The 19868-nt window shown below is 42.5% G+C and overlaps 1 protein-coding gene across 1 annotated transcript in view; it reads right to left on the minus strand.

The window, feature by feature from the left end:
• The window catches only part of COG7 (component of oligomeric golgi complex 7), an 86682-nt gene that overhangs the window by 40020 nt on the left and 26794 nt on the right, over positions 1–19868 (minus strand). The window contains exons 5-9 of the mRNA XM_043914516.1: positions 19102–19184; positions 17793–17915; positions 11276–11474; positions 4599–4726; positions 3498–3652 (exon numbers count right to left, since the gene is read on the minus strand). Coding sequence (XP_043770451.1) covers positions 3498–3652; positions 4599–4726; positions 11276–11474; positions 17793–17915; positions 19102–19184 — 688 coding nt within the window. The remainder of the gene's footprint in view (positions 1–3497; positions 3653–4598; positions 4727–11275; positions 11475–17792; positions 17916–19101; positions 19185–19868) is intronic.

Consider the following 19868-nt stretch of genomic DNA (forward strand, 5'->3'; position numbering starts at 1 on the left):
TCTCGGAGGACATAATTGTGCTTTAGCTGAAGAAGGTTAAAGGCCTGCGTCACCAGCCTGCAACCGTGCCAAGTACATGAAGATCGCCCCGCCCAACAGTGCATATGCGCTGCAGAAGCTCCTGACAAAGAGTCCCCGGGATGGTGAGCAGCTTCGGAGCACTGCAGGGGGTGGGGGTGGGGGAAGGTGGGTGATCGCTTAGCCCCAGCGGGGCACGCAGGTGATGTGTGTGTCACATCACGTTTTTATGGCGTTTGTACCAAGACACTCCAGCTTTCTCACAATAAATGTTTCCAAGGGTCTCTACCATGCAAAGTGCTGTAATTATGTGCTTTCACTCAATATTCCCTGGGCTTCCCTGCTGGCTCAGGCAGTAAAGAATCTGCCTGCAATGCAGGAGACCTGGGTTCGATCCCTGGGTTGGGAAGATCCCCTGGAGAAGGGAATGGCTCCCCACTCCAGTAGTATTCTTGCCTGGAGAACTCCATGGACAGAGGAGCCTGGTGGGCTACAGTCCACGGGGTTGCAAAGACTGACTGAGCGACTAAGCCCATTCACATCTCACTCAATATTCACAACCACACAGAAAGGAGATATTATCACCACCAGGGTCCAGGCTCCCTCACAGCCGGAACACCCCTTACCCTGCACCACCCCGTCTCTAACCATGGATTCTACAGCCTCGGCCGAGTTCAACTTAGGCTGCCCTCCTGCCCTGCCTGCATCCTTCATCCTCCCTACCCCTCCTTCCTGAACACCATCCCATGCCCTCCCCACTCCTGAACAAGGTCCCACTTGAACCCCGGGCAAGTCAGTATCACCCTTATTTCCCTGACTAATTTCATAAACAAATATCAGTCATTTTGGTAGCTTCAAATCCTCCCCTTCTAGAGAAGGTGATCTGGCTTCATCATACATCCTTTGGTCCAGTTTGAATTTTTAATATGGATTTGCATTACTTTTTAAAATGAAGGAACTGAAGTAACCAACAGAAGAACCAAAAATGAAAACATCACCAGCGAGGACTGGGAGGAGAGAAGGCATGAGAGGACCAGGCTCAAAGAGGCCCAGTTCCTCACCCTTCAGAGTTGGGAGTCAAGACACAACAGCTAAAGGTGATAAACAAGCAAATATTCCTTAAAGTCTGGAGAGAAGAGTGAGAAGGCTAGGACTCCTTGAGCCCAATGCAGGGGGCCTGGGTCCGGTCCCTGGTCAGCAAACCAAGATCCTGCATGCCAAAACTGAGACCCAGAGCAGCCAAATATATTTAAATAAAAGACTAAAAGTAAAATGCTTAAAACTTGTGACTTCTGAGGAGAAGGACATGTGCAGGAAAGCAGAAAGACTTTCGCTTTTTTACATCTTTTTTTGTATTTAAATATATATATATTTCTGAAAGCATTTTCACTTTTGTTATTTTATAATAAAATTTTTAGATCTCAAAAAAAGTTATTTCATCCACAAAATCCAGTTGGTGGCAGAGAAAGAGGTGAATTTTATTTGATTAAACCTGTTGCTGATGTTTCTCTCTCTGGAGGTCCCGTCTGGGCTCACCTGCTCCCCCTCCATCTGCGAGCAGAGCCCCTGTCCCCTCCAGTGCCTTCCTCTGAGCCGCCCTCGGAGGTGCAGACAGCCCACGGCAGTGACCACAGCACTGGGCCCCAGGACCCTCGGAGCTCACAGGGGCATTTTCAGTATTTCTGGAATGACAAGGGCTCCCTAAACTTACAGCACCAAAAGCGCATTCAGTTCAGTATGAGGAGTTTCTTGAGACTCAACCAACTTTTATTCCCGAATACGATCTCTTGCAGAGCCTGAGAATGTATCCGTCCATAAGCTAAATACTGAAGCATCTAACCTCCCAAGGGCCCTTCCACCTCAATTACACAGGTCAGAGAATCCAGCCTTATACTGACTTCTTAACTTTTCTTTTCTCTAAGTAAATTTAATTTTGGCCTCCCCTCTTTCTTTCTTCTAATGGCTTTATTGCATTTGCAATTCACAAATCACACAAGTCAAAGGTTTTTATGCAGTCACAGAGTTGTGTAACCATCACCACAATCAACTTTAAAACAAGCTTCATCATCCTGAAAAGAAACCCTGTACCTTTTAGCAGTCATCGCGCATCTCCTCCAAATGCCCCCCTCTCCCCAGCTCTTTTGTTTAGCTGCTCAGTCACGTCTGACTCTTTTGCAACCCCATGGACTGTAGCCTGGCAGGCTCCCCTGTCCATGGGATTTTCCAGGCAAGAATACTGGAGTGGGTTGCCATTTCCTCCTCCAGGCGATCTTCCCGACCCAGGATGGAACCCGCACCCCCTGCCTAGGCAGCCACTAACCTATTGTCTGTCTCTATAGATTTGCCTGTTTTGGACATTTTGTATAGATGGAATCATATAAAGTGAGGTCCTGTCTGACCGGCTTCTTCTACTGAGCATGATGTTTATATATTTTTTAATTACACAAGAAATGTGTTAATTTATTCTCCTTTTTAAGAATCAGACAATAACAAAGCCAAGTCTCCTATGACTACTAACTTAGTCCTCCCGCTCCTCAAATATAATCAGTGTTTTGAGTTTTGCCTAACCTTCCACATCAGGGCTTAGCAAACTTTGTCTGTTAAGGTCCAGGTATTAAGCTTTGCAAGTCACAAGGTCTCTGTCCTAACTACTCAATTCTAACTTCATTGGGAGGATTTAGAGGTCACAGATAAGTGAATGGGCTTGGTGGAATTCCAATAACGCTTTTACAAAAAGTTTCACAAAAATAGACTTAGCTCATGAGCTAGAGTTTGGTGACCTGTATTCTATAGGAATATATCATGCACTTATAGCTTCAAGAAGGATCCAGAACAGGAATTGGCACTTCTGGTTTCTTGTAAACAAAGTTTTACTGGAACAAGGCCACATCCACTCAGGTATGTATTGTCTCTGGCTGCTTCTGTACTTCTGGGGAAGCACTCTCTATGAAAGTCTCTATTGACTGCAAAGCCCTCAAGGCCTACCATACTTATCATCTGGTCCTTGGCAGAAAAGCCTTGCTGAGCTCTGCTACAGAAAATGTACTCTACAAAGTATCCTGCAACTTTTTATTCACCTCAACAGTATGTTTTGACATCTATCCCTGCTGTTATATACAGATCGAACTAACACCTTAACTGCCTCATAAGGAACTCCCCTAGTATGAATATACCATATCTTACTCGGCCATTTCCAAATTAATGGACATTCTGGTGGTTTTAAATGCTCCACCATAAGGAATGTGCTGTGATGTTCTTAGCATCATTAAGGACGCCCCCTTAGGCTTAGGTGCAAGTGCCTCTCCAGAACTCACGGCAGGAATACGGACATCCGCATTTTTAACTGGGAGACACCACTCTGCCATGAGGCTGGCCCTGACTCCACGCTCCCAGCCTTACTTGGCAAAGAGGGACTTCAGGGCCACCAGCAGGCCATATCTCCCCTGCGGCTGGCCCTGATCCCACTTCCCCAGCCTTACTTGGCAAAGAGAGACTTCAGCGCTGTCAGCAGGCCACAGGTCCCCAGGCCATTGGTGAATCGGATGCATCTGTCAACGGCTGCAGAAGACAGGCCAAAGAGCTTGTTCACAGAGTGGCTCAGCTCCTGCACACAGTCAATGACTTCCCCGTGTTCCTGGTCAGCAGACAGAAACAATAAAAAGCTGCCTCAGAATGAAGAACAAATGAATAGACAACATTCAGATGGCAGGAGCTCCAGACCTCCTCATTCCTGGTCAAACCACTTACTACGAACATCAGAAATGTAGTCCCAAACTATGAGAGCTCTTTAAGAGCCTGACTGAGGGAAGAACAGTCTAAGCAGCCAGTGAGATCATAGACATAAACTTCTGGCCAAAAAGCATGATCAAATCCTTAGAGTCATCCTTATATATATTTTTAAATCTCTTTCCTCTTTTTCTGTGATTAAGATGGTATCTCGCCCTCTGGCTCTCAAGTGAGGGTCTGAATTCTCTGTACCACACACTCCAAAAGAATGCACTGAAAAAAAACATGCTTCCTTCAGGGGCAAGAACATAACTGAGTGGGACAGACTTTCTAGGGACATCCTTAGAAAACAGAGAAAAAATGGCAGGAGGCAGCCGACTTGAACTACTGTAAGATCTATTCTTCAATGTCAACTCACCTCCCGCTAGACAGCCTTAATTATTTGCAATGGAAATTCCCCGCTGGTGTGTCCAGCTGGTGAACCTGGCCTGAGAGCACCGTCCTAGAGTGCTCCGCTCCAGCGTCTGTTTGCATATCTGCCTTGAACAAAAGGCTGTGTAATCATGCCTGACTCGGAGATCACCAACTTAATTTCGAGAAGATTTAAGCCTCTGAGGGGTGGTAGGCCTGTACTGGGGATTTTAAATAAAAACCAGGTAGCAGACCTGTGGTCTCCTTTTAATTTGGATTACAAGAGACCTGGAAGAGCTGAGAGCCCATGTTTTACACACCTGTTCCCATTCTCTGCATTCCGTATGCCGGCTCCCACCTTCTCCGAAGCATCCCAGCTACCCCGACCCTAGCCTGGCAGACAGAGAGATGCCCAGCTGGCCCCGGCAGTGCTGTGACCTTACCAGAGGCACCTCGCTGAACTGGATGAGGAGGTACTTCTCTTCCATGTCTCCATACTTCAGCTGGTAGGGCTTGTACGGACCATACACAGCATCCACCAGTTCCATGACTTTCACCAGGTTTTGCTCATCTTCAAGGAAATTGGAAATTAAAAGCAACAATGAACAAGGAACTGGAAATTAACTGGTGAAAAATGATAGGTGAACGGAACTCTCCTGGAACTTTTCCTATTTCATCTTTGGGGTGACTACTTTCTGTTCATCTGCTGTTACCATTCATGGAACATGCAACAATCATGTCAGTAAATATTTCGATAAATTTGAGCTTTGTGTACTATTTGCCTAAAGCGCTATTAAAGACACGGATTCAGGGAGCTTCCCTGGTGGTCCAGTGGTTAAGACTCTGCCTGCCAATGCAGGGGTCACGGGTTTGATCACTGGTCCGGGAAGACCCCATGAGCCGTGGGGCAGCTAAGCCTGTGGTCCACAACTACTGAGCCTGAGCTCTAGCGTCCATGCTCTGCAGGAAGAGAAGCTACCACAGTGAGAAGCCCACCTACAGCAACTAGAGAGTAGCCCCCCGCCCCAGGCTCACCACAACTAGAGAAAGCCCTTGGGCAGCAACAAAGACCCAGTGCAGCCAAAAATAAATAAATAAAAATTTAAAAAATAATAATAAAGATACGGATCCCCTTAATCCTATAACCCATCATAATTGAGAACCTCTTCAAATGATAACCCTCCCCAGGGTCAAGTTCAAGAAGTGCTACAGAAAAAAGGCTCTGCACAAAGAACATTTTCATTTGGAGCATTCCCAGGATTTTTGAGAAACGGGATATGCACCAAAATTCCTATATTCAACTACATGAAAATTTTAATGTGCATATTCTGTGACATGGTAATTCAACTGCTAAGAATTCTCTCTTCAGCTGGGATCCAAAATCGTTCCCATAGCCTGCAAAGTTCTACCATCGCTTGATCTCAGGAGGTGAAAGAGGGGACGGTTAAGGATGAAGGCTCTTCTGACTGAAGTTCTCCTGCTTCCAGTTATGGGACTGGGTGCAAATGACTTAACTTTTCAATGTCTGTTTCCTCAACTGTAAAATGAGGTTAATAATGGCATCAATTTTATAGGCTTAACTGCAGATTATGTAAAATAGTATGTGTCTAGCACATGTAAGCACTCAATAATGCCAGCTACCTCTGTCATACGCAGCCTGGCGTGCTGCAGTCCATAGGGCTGCAAAGAGTCGGACACGACTGAGCAACTGAACTGAACTGACTCTTGTTATTACTTCTACAGCCTTGGCCTCTTTCACAACTCCCCTAGCCTCCAGCCTTCTCTGGGTTCCTCAAAAGCTCCCCTCTGGCTACCGGCTATTACTTCTGCCTGGAAAGACCTTGTTCTTCCCTAACCCTCCCTCTTCATCTGGTTAACTCCTATTCTTCCTTCAGGACTGACTCAGCTCATGTCTGAGGGTCTCGATCATCTTTAACTGCTTAGGACCATTCTGCTTTTCTCCTAGAACCATTTTGCTATTCAAAGTACTCCTCTTGCTTTGTAATTATACACTCATTAGTATGATTATTTGGCTATTTCCCACTGGAATATATATTATATGAAAGCAGGGACTGTGTCTGGTTTTGCTTAGCATGGCATCCGCAGCACCCAGCACTCTAGAACTAGCCCATTTACAGTTGAATAAGTAAATTAAATACCTTTTGACCTATCCATTAGAGGGTCATGAAAAATAACTGCATGGGTATATAAAAAACACAGAGACACACATATGCGTGTGTGCACACACACACACACTGCTGATGGAAACCAGGATTCTCAGTGTAGGAGAGAAGAGATTCAGCAGAGAATGGCAAGAGGTAAAAATCCACTGGTGTTGGATTTGATTTGGAGGTATCAGTATAAACTGGCAATTTTTAAAAATATGGGGTTTCCCTGGTGGCTCAGTTGTAAAGAATCTGCCTGCCAATACAGGAGACATGGGTTCAATCCCTGATCCGGAAGGATCCCCACATGCCGCAGAGCAATAAGCTGTGTACCACAACTACTGAGTCTGTGCTCCAGAGGCCGGGAGCCCTAACTACTGAGCCCTGGTACCCCAACTACAGAAGGCCGAGTGCCCTAGAGCCCACGCTCTGCAGCAAGAGAAGCCACTGCAATGAGAAGCCTGCATGCCACAGCTAGAGTAGCCCCTGCTCACCACAACTAGAGAAGAGCCCAGGCGGCAACAGACTCGGCACCACCAAAAATAAATAAACAGGCACACACATGTCGCCTCCCTCCTGAACCTCCTTCCCTCCTCCTTCCCCATCCCACCCCTCCAGGCTGTCACAGAGCCCGGGTCTCAGCTCCCTGCGTCATACCCCTGTGGCTGATTCATGCTGGCGCTTGGCAGAAACCAACACAACCCTGTAAAGCCTCTATCCTTCAATTAAAAAAATAACTTTTTTTAAAAAGAAAAATAAATTTTTAAAAAATAAATAAAATACATGTATTTCCTAGCTCTGTTCACAAAGGGCCTAGGAAGTTAATAATAGCCCAGCAACAATAAGCACCCATGCTGCCAGATCTTGGTTGCTAAATACCATTTCCCACGAGAAGAAACCAAGCTCCTTGAGAAGACAGCTGATTCCAGGTCTGAGGCAGTACAAAATGTTCCTGGATCTGTGTGTGCCAAAAAGCAATAAAGCACTCTAAGACTGATAGGGACATGTCAAAATGATGCAGGAGCCAGACTGAAGGGGCAACCACCAACCAAATTTGAAATAATTCAAGCATCAAAATGAATAATGAAAATACTGTATCATAATATAATGAATAAAGAAATCCGTAAGTTAATAGTGACATTAAAGAGAGGCAAAGGAAGAAAAATCTCCTCACAAAAGAATGCCTGCAAATATATGTAAAAGAAATGAGAGAACTAGAATATTACCATTTTATAATCAGCAATGTAAAAGTTTATTCAGGCAGGAATTACCAATAGATGCTAAAGTCATTAGGTAAATGTTTCTTAAGGAATGGAATATTCCTATGGGCTCAAAATATCACCCCATAGATAATTATTAATTACAAAGAGGAAAAGGTAACTTTACAATGGAGTGACCTGGCAGGTATAACTACCAAGTGATTAACACAACCCATCACCAATAATTGGATATCATGTGTCTCCTGATGTGATGCCATAGGAAGTATACATCATCAACAGTGTAGTATTCTTATTAAAAATGTTTCATCTAAATCTAACCACAAGGAAACAATTAGATAATTCCAGGCTATAGGACATTCTACAAGAAAACTACCCTGTATTCTTCAAAGATATCAGTGTCATGAAAGACCAAAGATGAGATAACTGTTTTAGTTTAAAAGAGATTAAAGAGAAAGGACAACCAAAAACAATGCATGTACACTGAGTGGACTTTAATAAGAGGCAGGGAAACAGCTATAAAGACTGTTGTGGAACTAGGAAAATTTGTGTACTGGATGACAGTACTGAATCAATGTAAAACCGAGAGGGTGACAGTGATAAAAAAAAATACTGTATTAAAAACATTTAACAAGGACTTCCCTGGTGGTCCAATGGCTAAGAATCCACCTGCCCGTGCAGGGGACACAGGTTCGATTCCTGGTCCAGGAAGATCCCACATGCTGTGCGGCAACTAAGCCCAAGTGCCACAACTACTGAGCCCACACATTTCAACTACGGAAGCCCCCATACCCTGGAGCCCATGTTCTGCAACAAGAGAAGCTGCCACAATAAGCCCACACACCCACCGCAAGGAAGAGTCGTTCCCACTTGCTGCAACTAGAGAAAGTCTGTACACAGCAACAAAGACCCAGCTCCATCAAAAATAAATAAATAAATAAAAATTTTTTAAAGACAGTAGTTCTTTTTTAAAAAAAAGTTAACAACATTGTAAAGCAATTATACTCCAATAAAAATTAATAAAAAGTAAAAAGCATTTAAATACATACACACACTCATATACAAAATATTCATGTGTATATAATGCAAAATATTGTTTCTGGACAGCTGATTGAGTTTTTCTTTTTCCTTCCTTGTATTTTCTGGGTTTTTCTAAACTGAATACGTGTGTATGTGTTCAGTGGTGTCCAACTCTTTATGACTCCATGGACTGTATCGCCAGGCTCGTCTCTCCACAGAATTCTCCAGGCAAGAATACTGGAGTGGGTTGTCATTTCCAACTCCAAACATATTGCTTGTTAACTATAAAGTCAACTAATTATTTTTTTTACTTTCTAGTGCATAACCTTTTAGATATTTTGAGTTATACTGTATACATTAAAATAGACAAGTCTTAAAGGTAAACTAGAAAGTTAGAAAACGCATCTGCAACGTAGCTAATAATGAGAAAAAATCCATACTCTGTAAGATATTTTGGGAATACACACCAAATTTTTAACAGTGGTTATTTCCAGCTAGTGGGATTATAGGAGAGTTTCATCTTATGTTATAGATATAACTGTATCATAAATTTTTATAACAGTGCTTTGTTGATTTTATAACATATTTGACAAAACATTGTTTTAAATAAATTGCCCTTATAAATTAACCAGAAATAGATTAAACTCTCAAACAGAAAAAGAGGCAAAAGAATAAGCAATTTAAGAGAAAAAATATAACTTTTTATAATCAATTTTCAAACTGGCTAGTAATCAAAGAAATGAAAATTGAAACAATATATTGTTAACTGTCTAAGAAACTGGCAAGGGGGAAAACAATAGAGCCTAGTGCTGGTTAGGGCATGGGGGAATGAGCAGCCTTATTTACTACAGATGAATCTGAAAAGAGGTAGAAACTTTCTACAGAACAAAATGTGACAAAATCTTAAAATTTTTCATTTATTAACAACTGTAATTTTCAAATTTCTTCCAAGGAATAATCAGAGGTGGGCTCCAAAATTAATGTGCAAGATTGTTTATAATAGTTTTATTTCTAAATAGTGGATTAAAAAATTAAAGTAAGCCATCATTATCAAATGGTCATTAAAAACCATGTCTTAGGAAGATATTTAATGACCTAAAAATGCTCGTTATATTAATGTGAGCAAAAAAGAGAGTATAAGATCATATAAACTAGTATTTTTCAAGATACATGCATATGTATATATTTATATATGAATCTATTTCATACGTTGTTGTTATTTAGTCACTAAGTCATGTCCAACTCTTCTGTGACCCCATGGACTATAGCCCGCCAGGCTCCTCTGTCCATGGGATTTCCCAGGCAAGAATACTGGGTTGCCAATTTCCTCCTCCAAAGGATCTTCCCAACCCAGAGACTGAACCCCCATCTAGTGCATTGGCAAGTAGATTCTTTACCACTGAGTTACCTGGGAAGCCCTTTATTTCATATATATTTATGAACATGTATATTTATATATGAATTACTGGGAGGAAATAAAACGTTCCCATGCCTCTCTGAGTGAAGAGATTATGGATCATTTTTATTCTCTTTTATTTTTATGTCTGTTTCCAAAGTACTTTTAAATTAAAAAAATACATATACTTTTTTTGGGAAAAATCTCAATAGGAATCATGAAAAATCTAAACTTCCATGGCTGACTAACAAAGTACTTTCTGTATCTGATTCTTTAGAGGGTGGTTCTCTCTTCTTCAGCAATATCCATCACCAGTGGGAGGAAAGCAACCTGCTTCTGGCCCTGCCTTCATTCCACTCTGCCCCTGCAGGACGCTCAGCCTAAAGACTCCCCAACCACTGGGACAACGATGTCCAGATCCCTGGAAGCTGCCCACGTCCACTGTGCCTCTCCCACAGCCGAGGCCTGATCAGCAAGTGTGCCAAAAACCCCGATGAGTAATCAGGAATTCGAACAACAAACACACTCCCTGGAATGTACAAGGTAATTACACACGGAGGTAATTAAAAAGAATAACTAGTAAATAAACCAAGTTAGTGACACTCAGCAGCCCAAGAGCAGAAGCAGGCCTTCCTGAGGTGACTTCCTGATTTGACAGCAGCATTCCTCACGAGGTCTGGGTGACTTAAAGCTGTATGATGCTTTTAATATAGATGGGAAACAGCTGGGGAAATGCAACACACCACGCATTGTTTGCCCAAATGGGAATAAAAAGCGCTGTACTCTCACCCAGCAGTTGGGGAAAGCCCAGATACCCTATAGCCACCCTTGGTCCTAATACTGCACCCTTGCCCTTAAAAATATGCTGTTGTCCTTGCAAAAGGCTCCTCTAAACCACTTGTTCTCTTGAACTTAGTTTTTCAGGTTGACTTGCCTGAGGTTCTGTGAAAGGTTCCTTGAAAGGAAGAGGACACCACCCTCCCAGCGTAACTCGCTGCCCACTCGCTGCCACTAATGTCCACCTGCCTCTTATACTCTAAGCCCCTGAAGAAGTGCCTGTCACTCCCCTAGCGTGTGTGAAGCGCCTAGGCAGCACTGGAGCTAGGCAAATATATTAATCAACAATTATTTCCATAATGGCAATGTTTTCATGGAAAAGGTTTCCCCCTCTGTTGAGAAGGAAAACACTGTTCCTTTCCACGTCTGTAAAATCAGCCACAGGAAAAGGCAAACAAACCCAACACCACCACCTACCCCCACCACCCCCCCACCAAAAAAAGCGAGTGAAGGCAAGTCAGAGAGCAGGGAGGAAGCATGTTTACGTGCGTAGGGGAGCAGGGCCATCTCCAACCCCTTGGCGAAGTGGGCGGTGGCATCGTAGAACTCCAGCAGCTTGACGAGCTCCAGCTCAGGTCCTGCCCGCTCCACGCCAGAACTGAGGCTCACGGGCAGAGAGGGCACCAAGGCTCCCAGGGTCTGAATCAGCAGAACAGTTACTACGTCGTGGGGGTTCTTGAAGACCTGCAGGGGGAGAGAGGCACCCGTGTTATCACATGGGAGCAAACCTTCCAATGAAGCAGACTCCTGGACTGGCCTGCAGGAATCCCTGTGAGCCAGGAAGTGGTCCAATCAAGAGCTGCAGGGTCCAGGCTTTGCTCAGCACCCATGCAGCTGTGCTCAGAAGCCAAGTAAATGAGCAAGACTTGTGCCTTGCCTCCAGGACAACTGGCTACTTCATGTCTGCCTAAGTGTTTTCACATCTATCACATGTAGTATTCAGATACTGGCTAGAGACAGGACTATGAAAATGAAATGCAGAAACGGGGAGGCTGTGGGTGGCAGAGAACAAACAGAACTAAAGAAGAGCCATTCACTGAAGCAGTTGGATCTGGAAGCACATTTGTAGACCAGCCTGCATATCCTCTGTCCATGGGATACTCCAGGCAAGAATATTGCAGTGGGTTGTCATTTCCTTCTCCAGGGGATCTTCCCGACCCAGGGATCAAACCTGGATCTCCTGCATTGCAGGCAGATTCTTTACCCACTGAGCTAGATAGTAATACTACCCAAAGCCATCTATATATTCAGTGCACTCTCCATTAAAATCCCAAAAGCATTTTCTGGAGAAACAGAAAAACTCATTCTAAAATTCATATGGAATTTCAGGGAGCTCCAAATAGCAAAAACAATATTGAAAAAGAAGAACACTGACTATCTCATTCTTCCTATTTTCAAAATTTACAACAAAGCTATAATAGTCAAAACAGTGTGGCACCTGCATAAGACCAGACAAACAGCCCAATGGAATAGAATAGAGAGCCCAGAAAAACATATGCATGGTCAAATGATTTTCAACAAGGGTGCTAAAATCATTCAATCGGAAAAGGACAGTCTTTGTGACAAACGGTGCTCAGAAAACTGGAAATCCACATGCCAAAAAAAAAAAGTTGGATTCTTACTTTATACCATATACAAAAATTAACTCAAATGTTAAGACCTACATGTTAAAGAGTGAACTATAAAATTCTTAGAAGAAAACATAGTCCAAATTTCTCATGATCTTGGATTCTTTTGCATTGCTGATGGGAATGTAAAATGCTGCAACTGCTATGTAAAACATTTGACAGTTCCTCAAAATGTTAAACATAGGATTACATGATCCAGCAATTCCACTTTGGGGTGTAGGTATACACCCCCAAAAATTGAAAACAGGCACCCAAACAGGTGTTTGTACACCCATGTTCACAGCAGCATTATTCCGAATAGCCAAAAGATAGAAGCAATTCAAGTGTTTATCTACAAATGAAAGGATAAACAAAATGTGGCAAATACATACAACAGATTATTCAGCCATAAAAAGGGAATGATCCTAGAAAACATTATGCAACGTACATCAAACAGCACTCACTTGGCACCAGGACTTATATCATGTAAGTATTACCTCTTTTTTCATTCACCCCCAATAGAAGAGGGGTACCAATGTGACTACCAACACGAATGCACCCACTGAAATCACATGGCAGCAACCGGTTATAAGGTGGTCATGTCCATGATCCAAAATATGCTTATATCTTTTCTTAGATTATTATGAAAACAGAAGACCAAATTTTTTAATTCTCATAGCAAATTCAATGAGTACCTATTTAGTTTAATAAATATCACTGCTGGAGTCTGAGAGAAAAAGACAGAGGAAATTTGCATTTAACCCAACAAATACTGAAACAACCAATTTATATTTCCTGAATGACAGCTTCCAGCCATCTACTAGGTGTCACCATTGAGCTAAGCTACTCTCTCTTGGAATTTTAAAGTGTCCCAGATTGGAATTCATTCTTTTCCTGCTGACCTCCTCAGACCTGTTTCTCTCAACTTCCTTATTTCTGTCAGTAGCATCTCCGTTTGACCAGAATAAAAATCTCCCTTTTCACCTTCCTTTCTTTCAGGTCCTTTGTCACTTACCAGGTTCAAACAATTGCCCATTTTTTAACTGGACGCCTTTGTTACGTTACCATCACCATCCTAGACCAAACATAGCTTCCTACCTGTCTTCATTCTTTCCTCATCAGTTCACCCTATTTACCATTACCAAATTCACTATTTTTAAAGGTTATTTAGAATTTTTCTTATGTTTTAAATGTTTAAATATTACAATATTCAACAATTAACATTTTGCCACAAATGCTTTACTTCCTAAACCACTGGAAAGGTAATCACAGGTATCATGACATGTTCCCACTAAATACTTCGGCATATATCTCTTAAGAATAAGGCCAGCCTTATCACTACAATGCTGCAACTAATCAAACTTAACCTTGATGTAATACTTATACCTGCTACGGTCCATGTTCAAATTTCCCCAATTGTCCTTTTAATGTTCTTTTGAATAGCTTTTTTTGTCATCATGCAGAATCCCATCCAAGATCGCGAAATTACATTCAGTTGCCTTTTTGTCTCCTTTAATCTTACTAACTCCCTGACTGTTTTTCTTTCATGACACTGACATTTTTGAAGAGTCCAGGACAGATGTTTCAAAAAAATGGCCTTTGATTTATCTGCATGCTTCCTCCTGGTAAGACATTTTGGCAAGGGAACTACATAGGTGATGGCCTGACACCAAAGTGATTCTTAAAACAGTAACATCACTCACACTACTGCTCCAGATGCTCACTGCCCTCTAGGAAAGCCAAACTCCTGCCTTGCATTCAGTGTATCTTCATCATATATTCCCACTCCCTCCACACAAAATTGCACCAACACACACCCTCCTCTGTCTCTATCCAAAGTATTAATATTCCCTCCACAATCCCCCAAACATAAGAGGATCACAGAGATCTTTAGATATCACCCAGTCCAACTTCCTGATTTGACAAAAGAAATATTTTACTACAAGAAAGGATGGAACCAATGGAGAAAATGAAAAATATTCTTATCTAAAAAAAGAAATCCTGACTCTTCTCCTCCTATTGTGAGAAAGGACTAGGCAGTGAGTATCTACTTCACTTTTATCTCCTACTTAAATGACTTGAGGCGGGGGAAGAATTAAACTAAACAACTCTAAACCAAAGCCTTCTAATTGGTTGAGCAGCTGAAACTATGTTTACAGCTGACCAACCAAAACAGGTCTCTCATGTTCAAAGGTGTCCCTTTTCCTTTAAAGTGATCTGGCACAAGGCATGTTTTGGCCATTGGTTAAAGAACAACCAAAAGGTTCAAAAGACTACAGGATCAAACTTAACAACTAGGGGCGGAATTAACCCAAACAACACATGCAGAAACAATCTGGCATTACCTTACACTGGAATTCTCCAGGCAAGAATACTGGAGTGGTTAGGCATTCCCTTCTACAAGGGATCTTCCCAACCCAGGGATTGAACCCAGGTCTCCTGCATCACAGGCAGCTTCTTTATTCTTTCCTGTCTGGGCCACCAAGGACGTCCCACCTTACACTATACACAAAAATTGATTCAAGATGGGCCATAGAACTAAATGTAAAAGCTCAACAACCATCTAGAAGAAAACATAGAAGAATGTCTTTTCAACTTGGGGGTTGGTGATAGTTTCTGAGGACAAAGAAAGAATAACCATATAAGAAAAATACGATAAAATCAAGTTCATCAAAATCAACATTTCTGCTCAGACTGGAAGGAAATATCTACAAAATATATCTGATAAAGAACTTATATCCAGAATATATAAAGAACTTCTGTTTTTTTCAGAATATATAAAGAACTTCTATAACTCAATAATTAAAAAAAGCAAGTTACCCAATTTTTTTTTTTAAATAGGCAGAACACCAGAACAGATACTTCACAAAGGAAGATATACAAGTGGCCAATAAGCATGAGAAAAGGAGTTCAACACCCTTAGTCATCGGGGAAATGCAAATTAAAACCACAGCGAGATACTACAACACACCCACCAGAATGGCTAAGATTAAAAAGACTGACAACATCTAACGATAGCAAGGATGTGGAGCAATCGGAACTCTCACGCACTTGTGTGTGGGAGTGTAAAAAAAGCACAACCACTTTGGAAAACTTCTGATTTCTTATATATCTAAATATAGACCTAATCTATAACCCAGCAGTGCCTCTCCCATGTCTTTACCCAAGAGATATGAACACGTGGTATCCACAAAAAGACTTATAGAACAACGTTCAGAGCAGCTTTATTTGTAATCGCACCAAACTAGAAACAGTCCAAGAGTCCATCAAGAAAAGGCTGAATAAACAAAACTGAGATATATTCATACCGTGTAAGAGCATTCAGTAATGAAAAGGAACAAACTACTGATACACACAACAACGCGAATAAATCTTCAAAAAAAGGCTGAACGAAAGAAGCCTCAACAAAAGAACATACGCCGTATAATTCCATTTATGTGAAATTCTACAACTGGCAGAACTAATTTATGGTAGGGAAAAAAGAGAAGAGTGGTTGCCCTCAGTAATGTTGGTACAAAAACTGAGAAGGAACACAAGACAACTTTCTAGGATGACAGTCGTGTTCTGTACCTTGGTAGGGGATTAGGTTAAACTGCATTTGTCAAAACTAATCAAATGGCATATTTAAGATCATCACATTTCACAATTTACCTAAAAAAACCTCAGTAAACAAATACTGAACTCTAGTCAATGATACGTATGTTTGGAAATGAATTATGTTTGCAACTTACTTTGAAATGAGTCAAAAAGTAAGATGAGTCAGTGGACAGACAGACACATGGACAGATGGACAGACTTGTGATAAAGCAAACATAGCAAAATGTTCAGTGTAGAACACAGGAGGTAGGTACATGTGTGTTCACTGTACAATTTTTTCAAATTTTTTGTAATGTTGGGAAATTTTCATATTAAAAGACTGAGGATAAAAAGTCTTCAGAGACATTCACCCTGGTACCTTTGGTTTTCTTCTGGTCTATACTGAGCTTTAGGAGATGACAGTCATGTATCATGCTGACCTTTTGAAAAGAAAATGGGCCATGGGACAAAAGTGTAAATTAGCATAAACTTATATCTCACAGGGACTTCCCAGCTGGCTCAGTGGTAAAGAACCCGCCTGCCAATGTAGGAGACACAAGAGACCAAGAGACGAGGGTTTGATCCCTGGGTTGGGAAGATCCCCTGGAGTAGGAAGTGGCAACCCACTCCAGTATTCTTACCTGGAATTTTCCACGGATAGAGAAGCCTGGCGGGCCACAGTCCATACAGTCGCAAAGAGTCAGACAGGACTGAGCATGCACACACGCACACACATCACATCTTACAAAACTTGGGGGGAGGCCTGAACAGAAGCGTGAGAAGCCGAAATCCTTTTTCTGAGACGCTGAGGGGCATCGGTACATATGCGCAAGAACTGTCTTTATCCTCCTGATATAAGCAGCAGACAAGGACACAGAAATGAGTGTGGATGGACAGGGTCACTGAAACTGACGATTACATAAAAACCATGAAACTAAAAAAAAAAAAAAAAATGAAACTTCCACAGGAGGTTGTTTTTTGTTTTGCTTGGTTGGTTTTTTTGTTTTTTTTTTTTTTTTAAGACTGAATGGTTCAAGAAGAAACAAGGATGGAGAAGAATGCTTCAATCATCTTGAACCACGTGACCCTGTATGAGGAATCATCTCCAACCACCATCAAGTTCATGCCTGCAAATGACTGACCAACACTTGAAGGGTGATTCACAATGAATTTTGAAAAAAATATAATAAGCCACACCATGAACAGGCCCAGTCAGTCATTACTCAGACAAAAAAAAGATCCAGGGTACCTCCCAGCATGAAGACATGGGACCAGTGATTTATACCCTTTAAGGCTGAAAATTCGAGAAAGTAAAGGATGGAAAGTTCCTGAAAGTAAACGAAACAGAGTTCCTCTGTCTCACCTCTGCCCTAAGTCAGCGGGCACCTTTAAAACTCTATACCGCTCCTCTAACTCTTGGTGTATTGTGAAAACAAGGGAAACTCACTTAAGACCAGGTAAATTTTACCCAAAGTTAAGATAAAAAAGTCTGGTTCACTCATGCACAACCTGACTAAGGGCCTCCTGCTTTTAGATCAGACGATAACGGCCTCCAGGAATTCCATGGGCTGGCTTGCTGAGCAACAAGCAACACTGTCACATTAGATCCTATTTAAGATACAGATATGAGCGATAAGAGGAGTTTGAACTGGAGACCTAAAGCTTTGCCTGCCTTGGGTTTCCAAGCTTATCTTTTAACCCTTCTGGTGATGGCAGCACAAGGGGAGGTTTTTTAAGCAGAGCTGAGGGCGTCAAGGTCATCAGCCTCTCCCTTGGCACCACGGGCTCTATCCTCCCGAAAACCCAGAGGAGCTGTTACCTGCGAAGCCCACTGGATTTGAGCGTGCCAAGCACCGAGCAAGGCGTCGTAGAGCCCAGTGAGCTGCCGGTCCAGGGGCAGGTCGCTTTGGCACAGCTCCTGCCAGGCCGCTAACAGCTGCACCTGTGGAGGCAGAACAAAGGAGGCCTTGGTGGGTCCGCCGAGATACACTGCCTGCTGCCCTCCTGCCCTCCCACCTCGGCAAGAGATCCACCACGACCCATTCTCCCGGGCAAGCAGGTACCCACGGATGACCACTGGCTTCAAAAAAGGCAGAAAAGGGACTTTCCCTGGTGGTCCAGTGGTTAGGAATCCACCTTCCAATGCAGGGGATGTGGGTTCAGTCCTTGGTTGGGGAACGAACATCCCATGTGCCACAGGGCAACTAGGCCCACGGGTCATAATGAAGACCCCACATGCTGCAACCAAGATCCAACGCAGCCAAATAAATAAATAATTTTTTCAGAAGGCAGAAAAAACATTTACAGTCCACCTGCTCTGTTGTCATCTAGGGCTTTAATCTGTCACCTTCTAAGTGATCCTTTCTCCTTTTATCTTTCGCCCAAAGCATGCCAATGTACTCAGCATGCCCCCTGAATAGACCTCAGGGATGGCCGTGAATATGTATTTTAGCTTCATGTCCTAACCCCACTGCTTAAAAGACATGTGAGCATTGGATTTGCAGGAATTAAGTTAACCCAGGAAGCTGTCAAGATTTTCAGCAAACTAATCTCAACAAACCTAGACAACAGATAAAATTCTCAAGGTTTACTGAAAGCATAATAAACCTTATGATGAGAATCTCCCTTAAAAGACAAAAATGTGGTGGCTTAGTCGTTAAGTCACGTCCAACTCTTGCAACCCCATGGACTGTATAGCCTGCCAGGCTCCTCTGTCCATGGGATTCTCCAGGCAAGAATACTGGAGCGGGTTGCCATTTCCTTCTCCAGGGCCTCTTTCCCACCCAGGAATCAAACCTGGGTCTCCTGCATTGCAGGCAGATTCTTTACTGATTGAGCTTTGAGGGAATCCCAAAACACAAAAATGGGAAAAACTAAAAACTCTTCCATCGTAAAGAAAATCCAGCTACAAAAACAAAGGCTGAAAACCAATGATTTTTTCCCAACTTACAATTAAATGAATCCAGAGGCTGGACCAAGGGCACCCCCTACTGGCTAATTAAAAGAAAAAGGCCAGAGAGCATGTAGGCAAACATTTTTACCTTTAAGTAAGACACCGAGATTTGAAACTGGGACTGTGGCCCAGTTCTACAAACATTCCACAGTGGCAACCACTCACAGCTTCTCACCTTGTGGCACTTGTAGTAGTATGCAAGAAGCTGGGGCATCCGGTCAATTTCACTAAAAACCTTCACAAACATTTTGGACTGATCTAAAGAAAAACAACAGAAAATGGAAAATGTGTACATACTGTTACTAAGTTTTCTGTTGCACCCAAGAGCAAGAATTCAATAGGAGAAATGTGGATTAATTGTGAGCTACTATTCAGAAGTTTCTACCTAGACAATGAATTAACTCATGTGTTGAGATCATAAACATGAAAAACAAGTGAAATTAAGTGTAGAACATGTGACTCAGTGAGATACCACAAGCCCTGGTTTGTTGAGAATACTGCATCAGTAAGCATCATTGAACTTCTCTCGTGGTCAGGTGGTTAAGAATCCACCTGCCAATGCAGGGGACATGGGTTCCACCCCTGGTCTGGGAGGATTCCACACGCCACGAACAACTAAGCCTGTGTACCCTAGAGCCCATGCTCTGCAACAAGAGAAGTCACTGCAATGAGAAGCCCGCACGCCACAACTAGAGAAGAGCCCCCACTTGCTCCAACTAGAGAAAGCCCAGGCACAGCAATGAAGATCCAGTGCAGTCAAAAATAGAGAAATAAAAATTAAAAAAAAAAAAAAAAACCTTGCTCATTTAAAGAAAAAAACAAAGGTATCATTGATAGAGCTCAGGTTATACAACAGCAAAGGAAACCTCACATGTGAATGGAAAAATGAATTAGAATCGGGGCTGGGAGTGGGGACGGGGGCTGGGCTCTCACTCTGCAGGT

This window comes from Cervus elaphus, chromosome 10, assembly GCF_910594005.1.
Source record: "Cervus elaphus chromosome 10, mCerEla1.1, whole genome shotgun sequence".
Classification (NCBI taxonomy): Eukaryota; Metazoa; Chordata; class Mammalia; order Artiodactyla; family Cervidae; genus Cervus; species Cervus elaphus.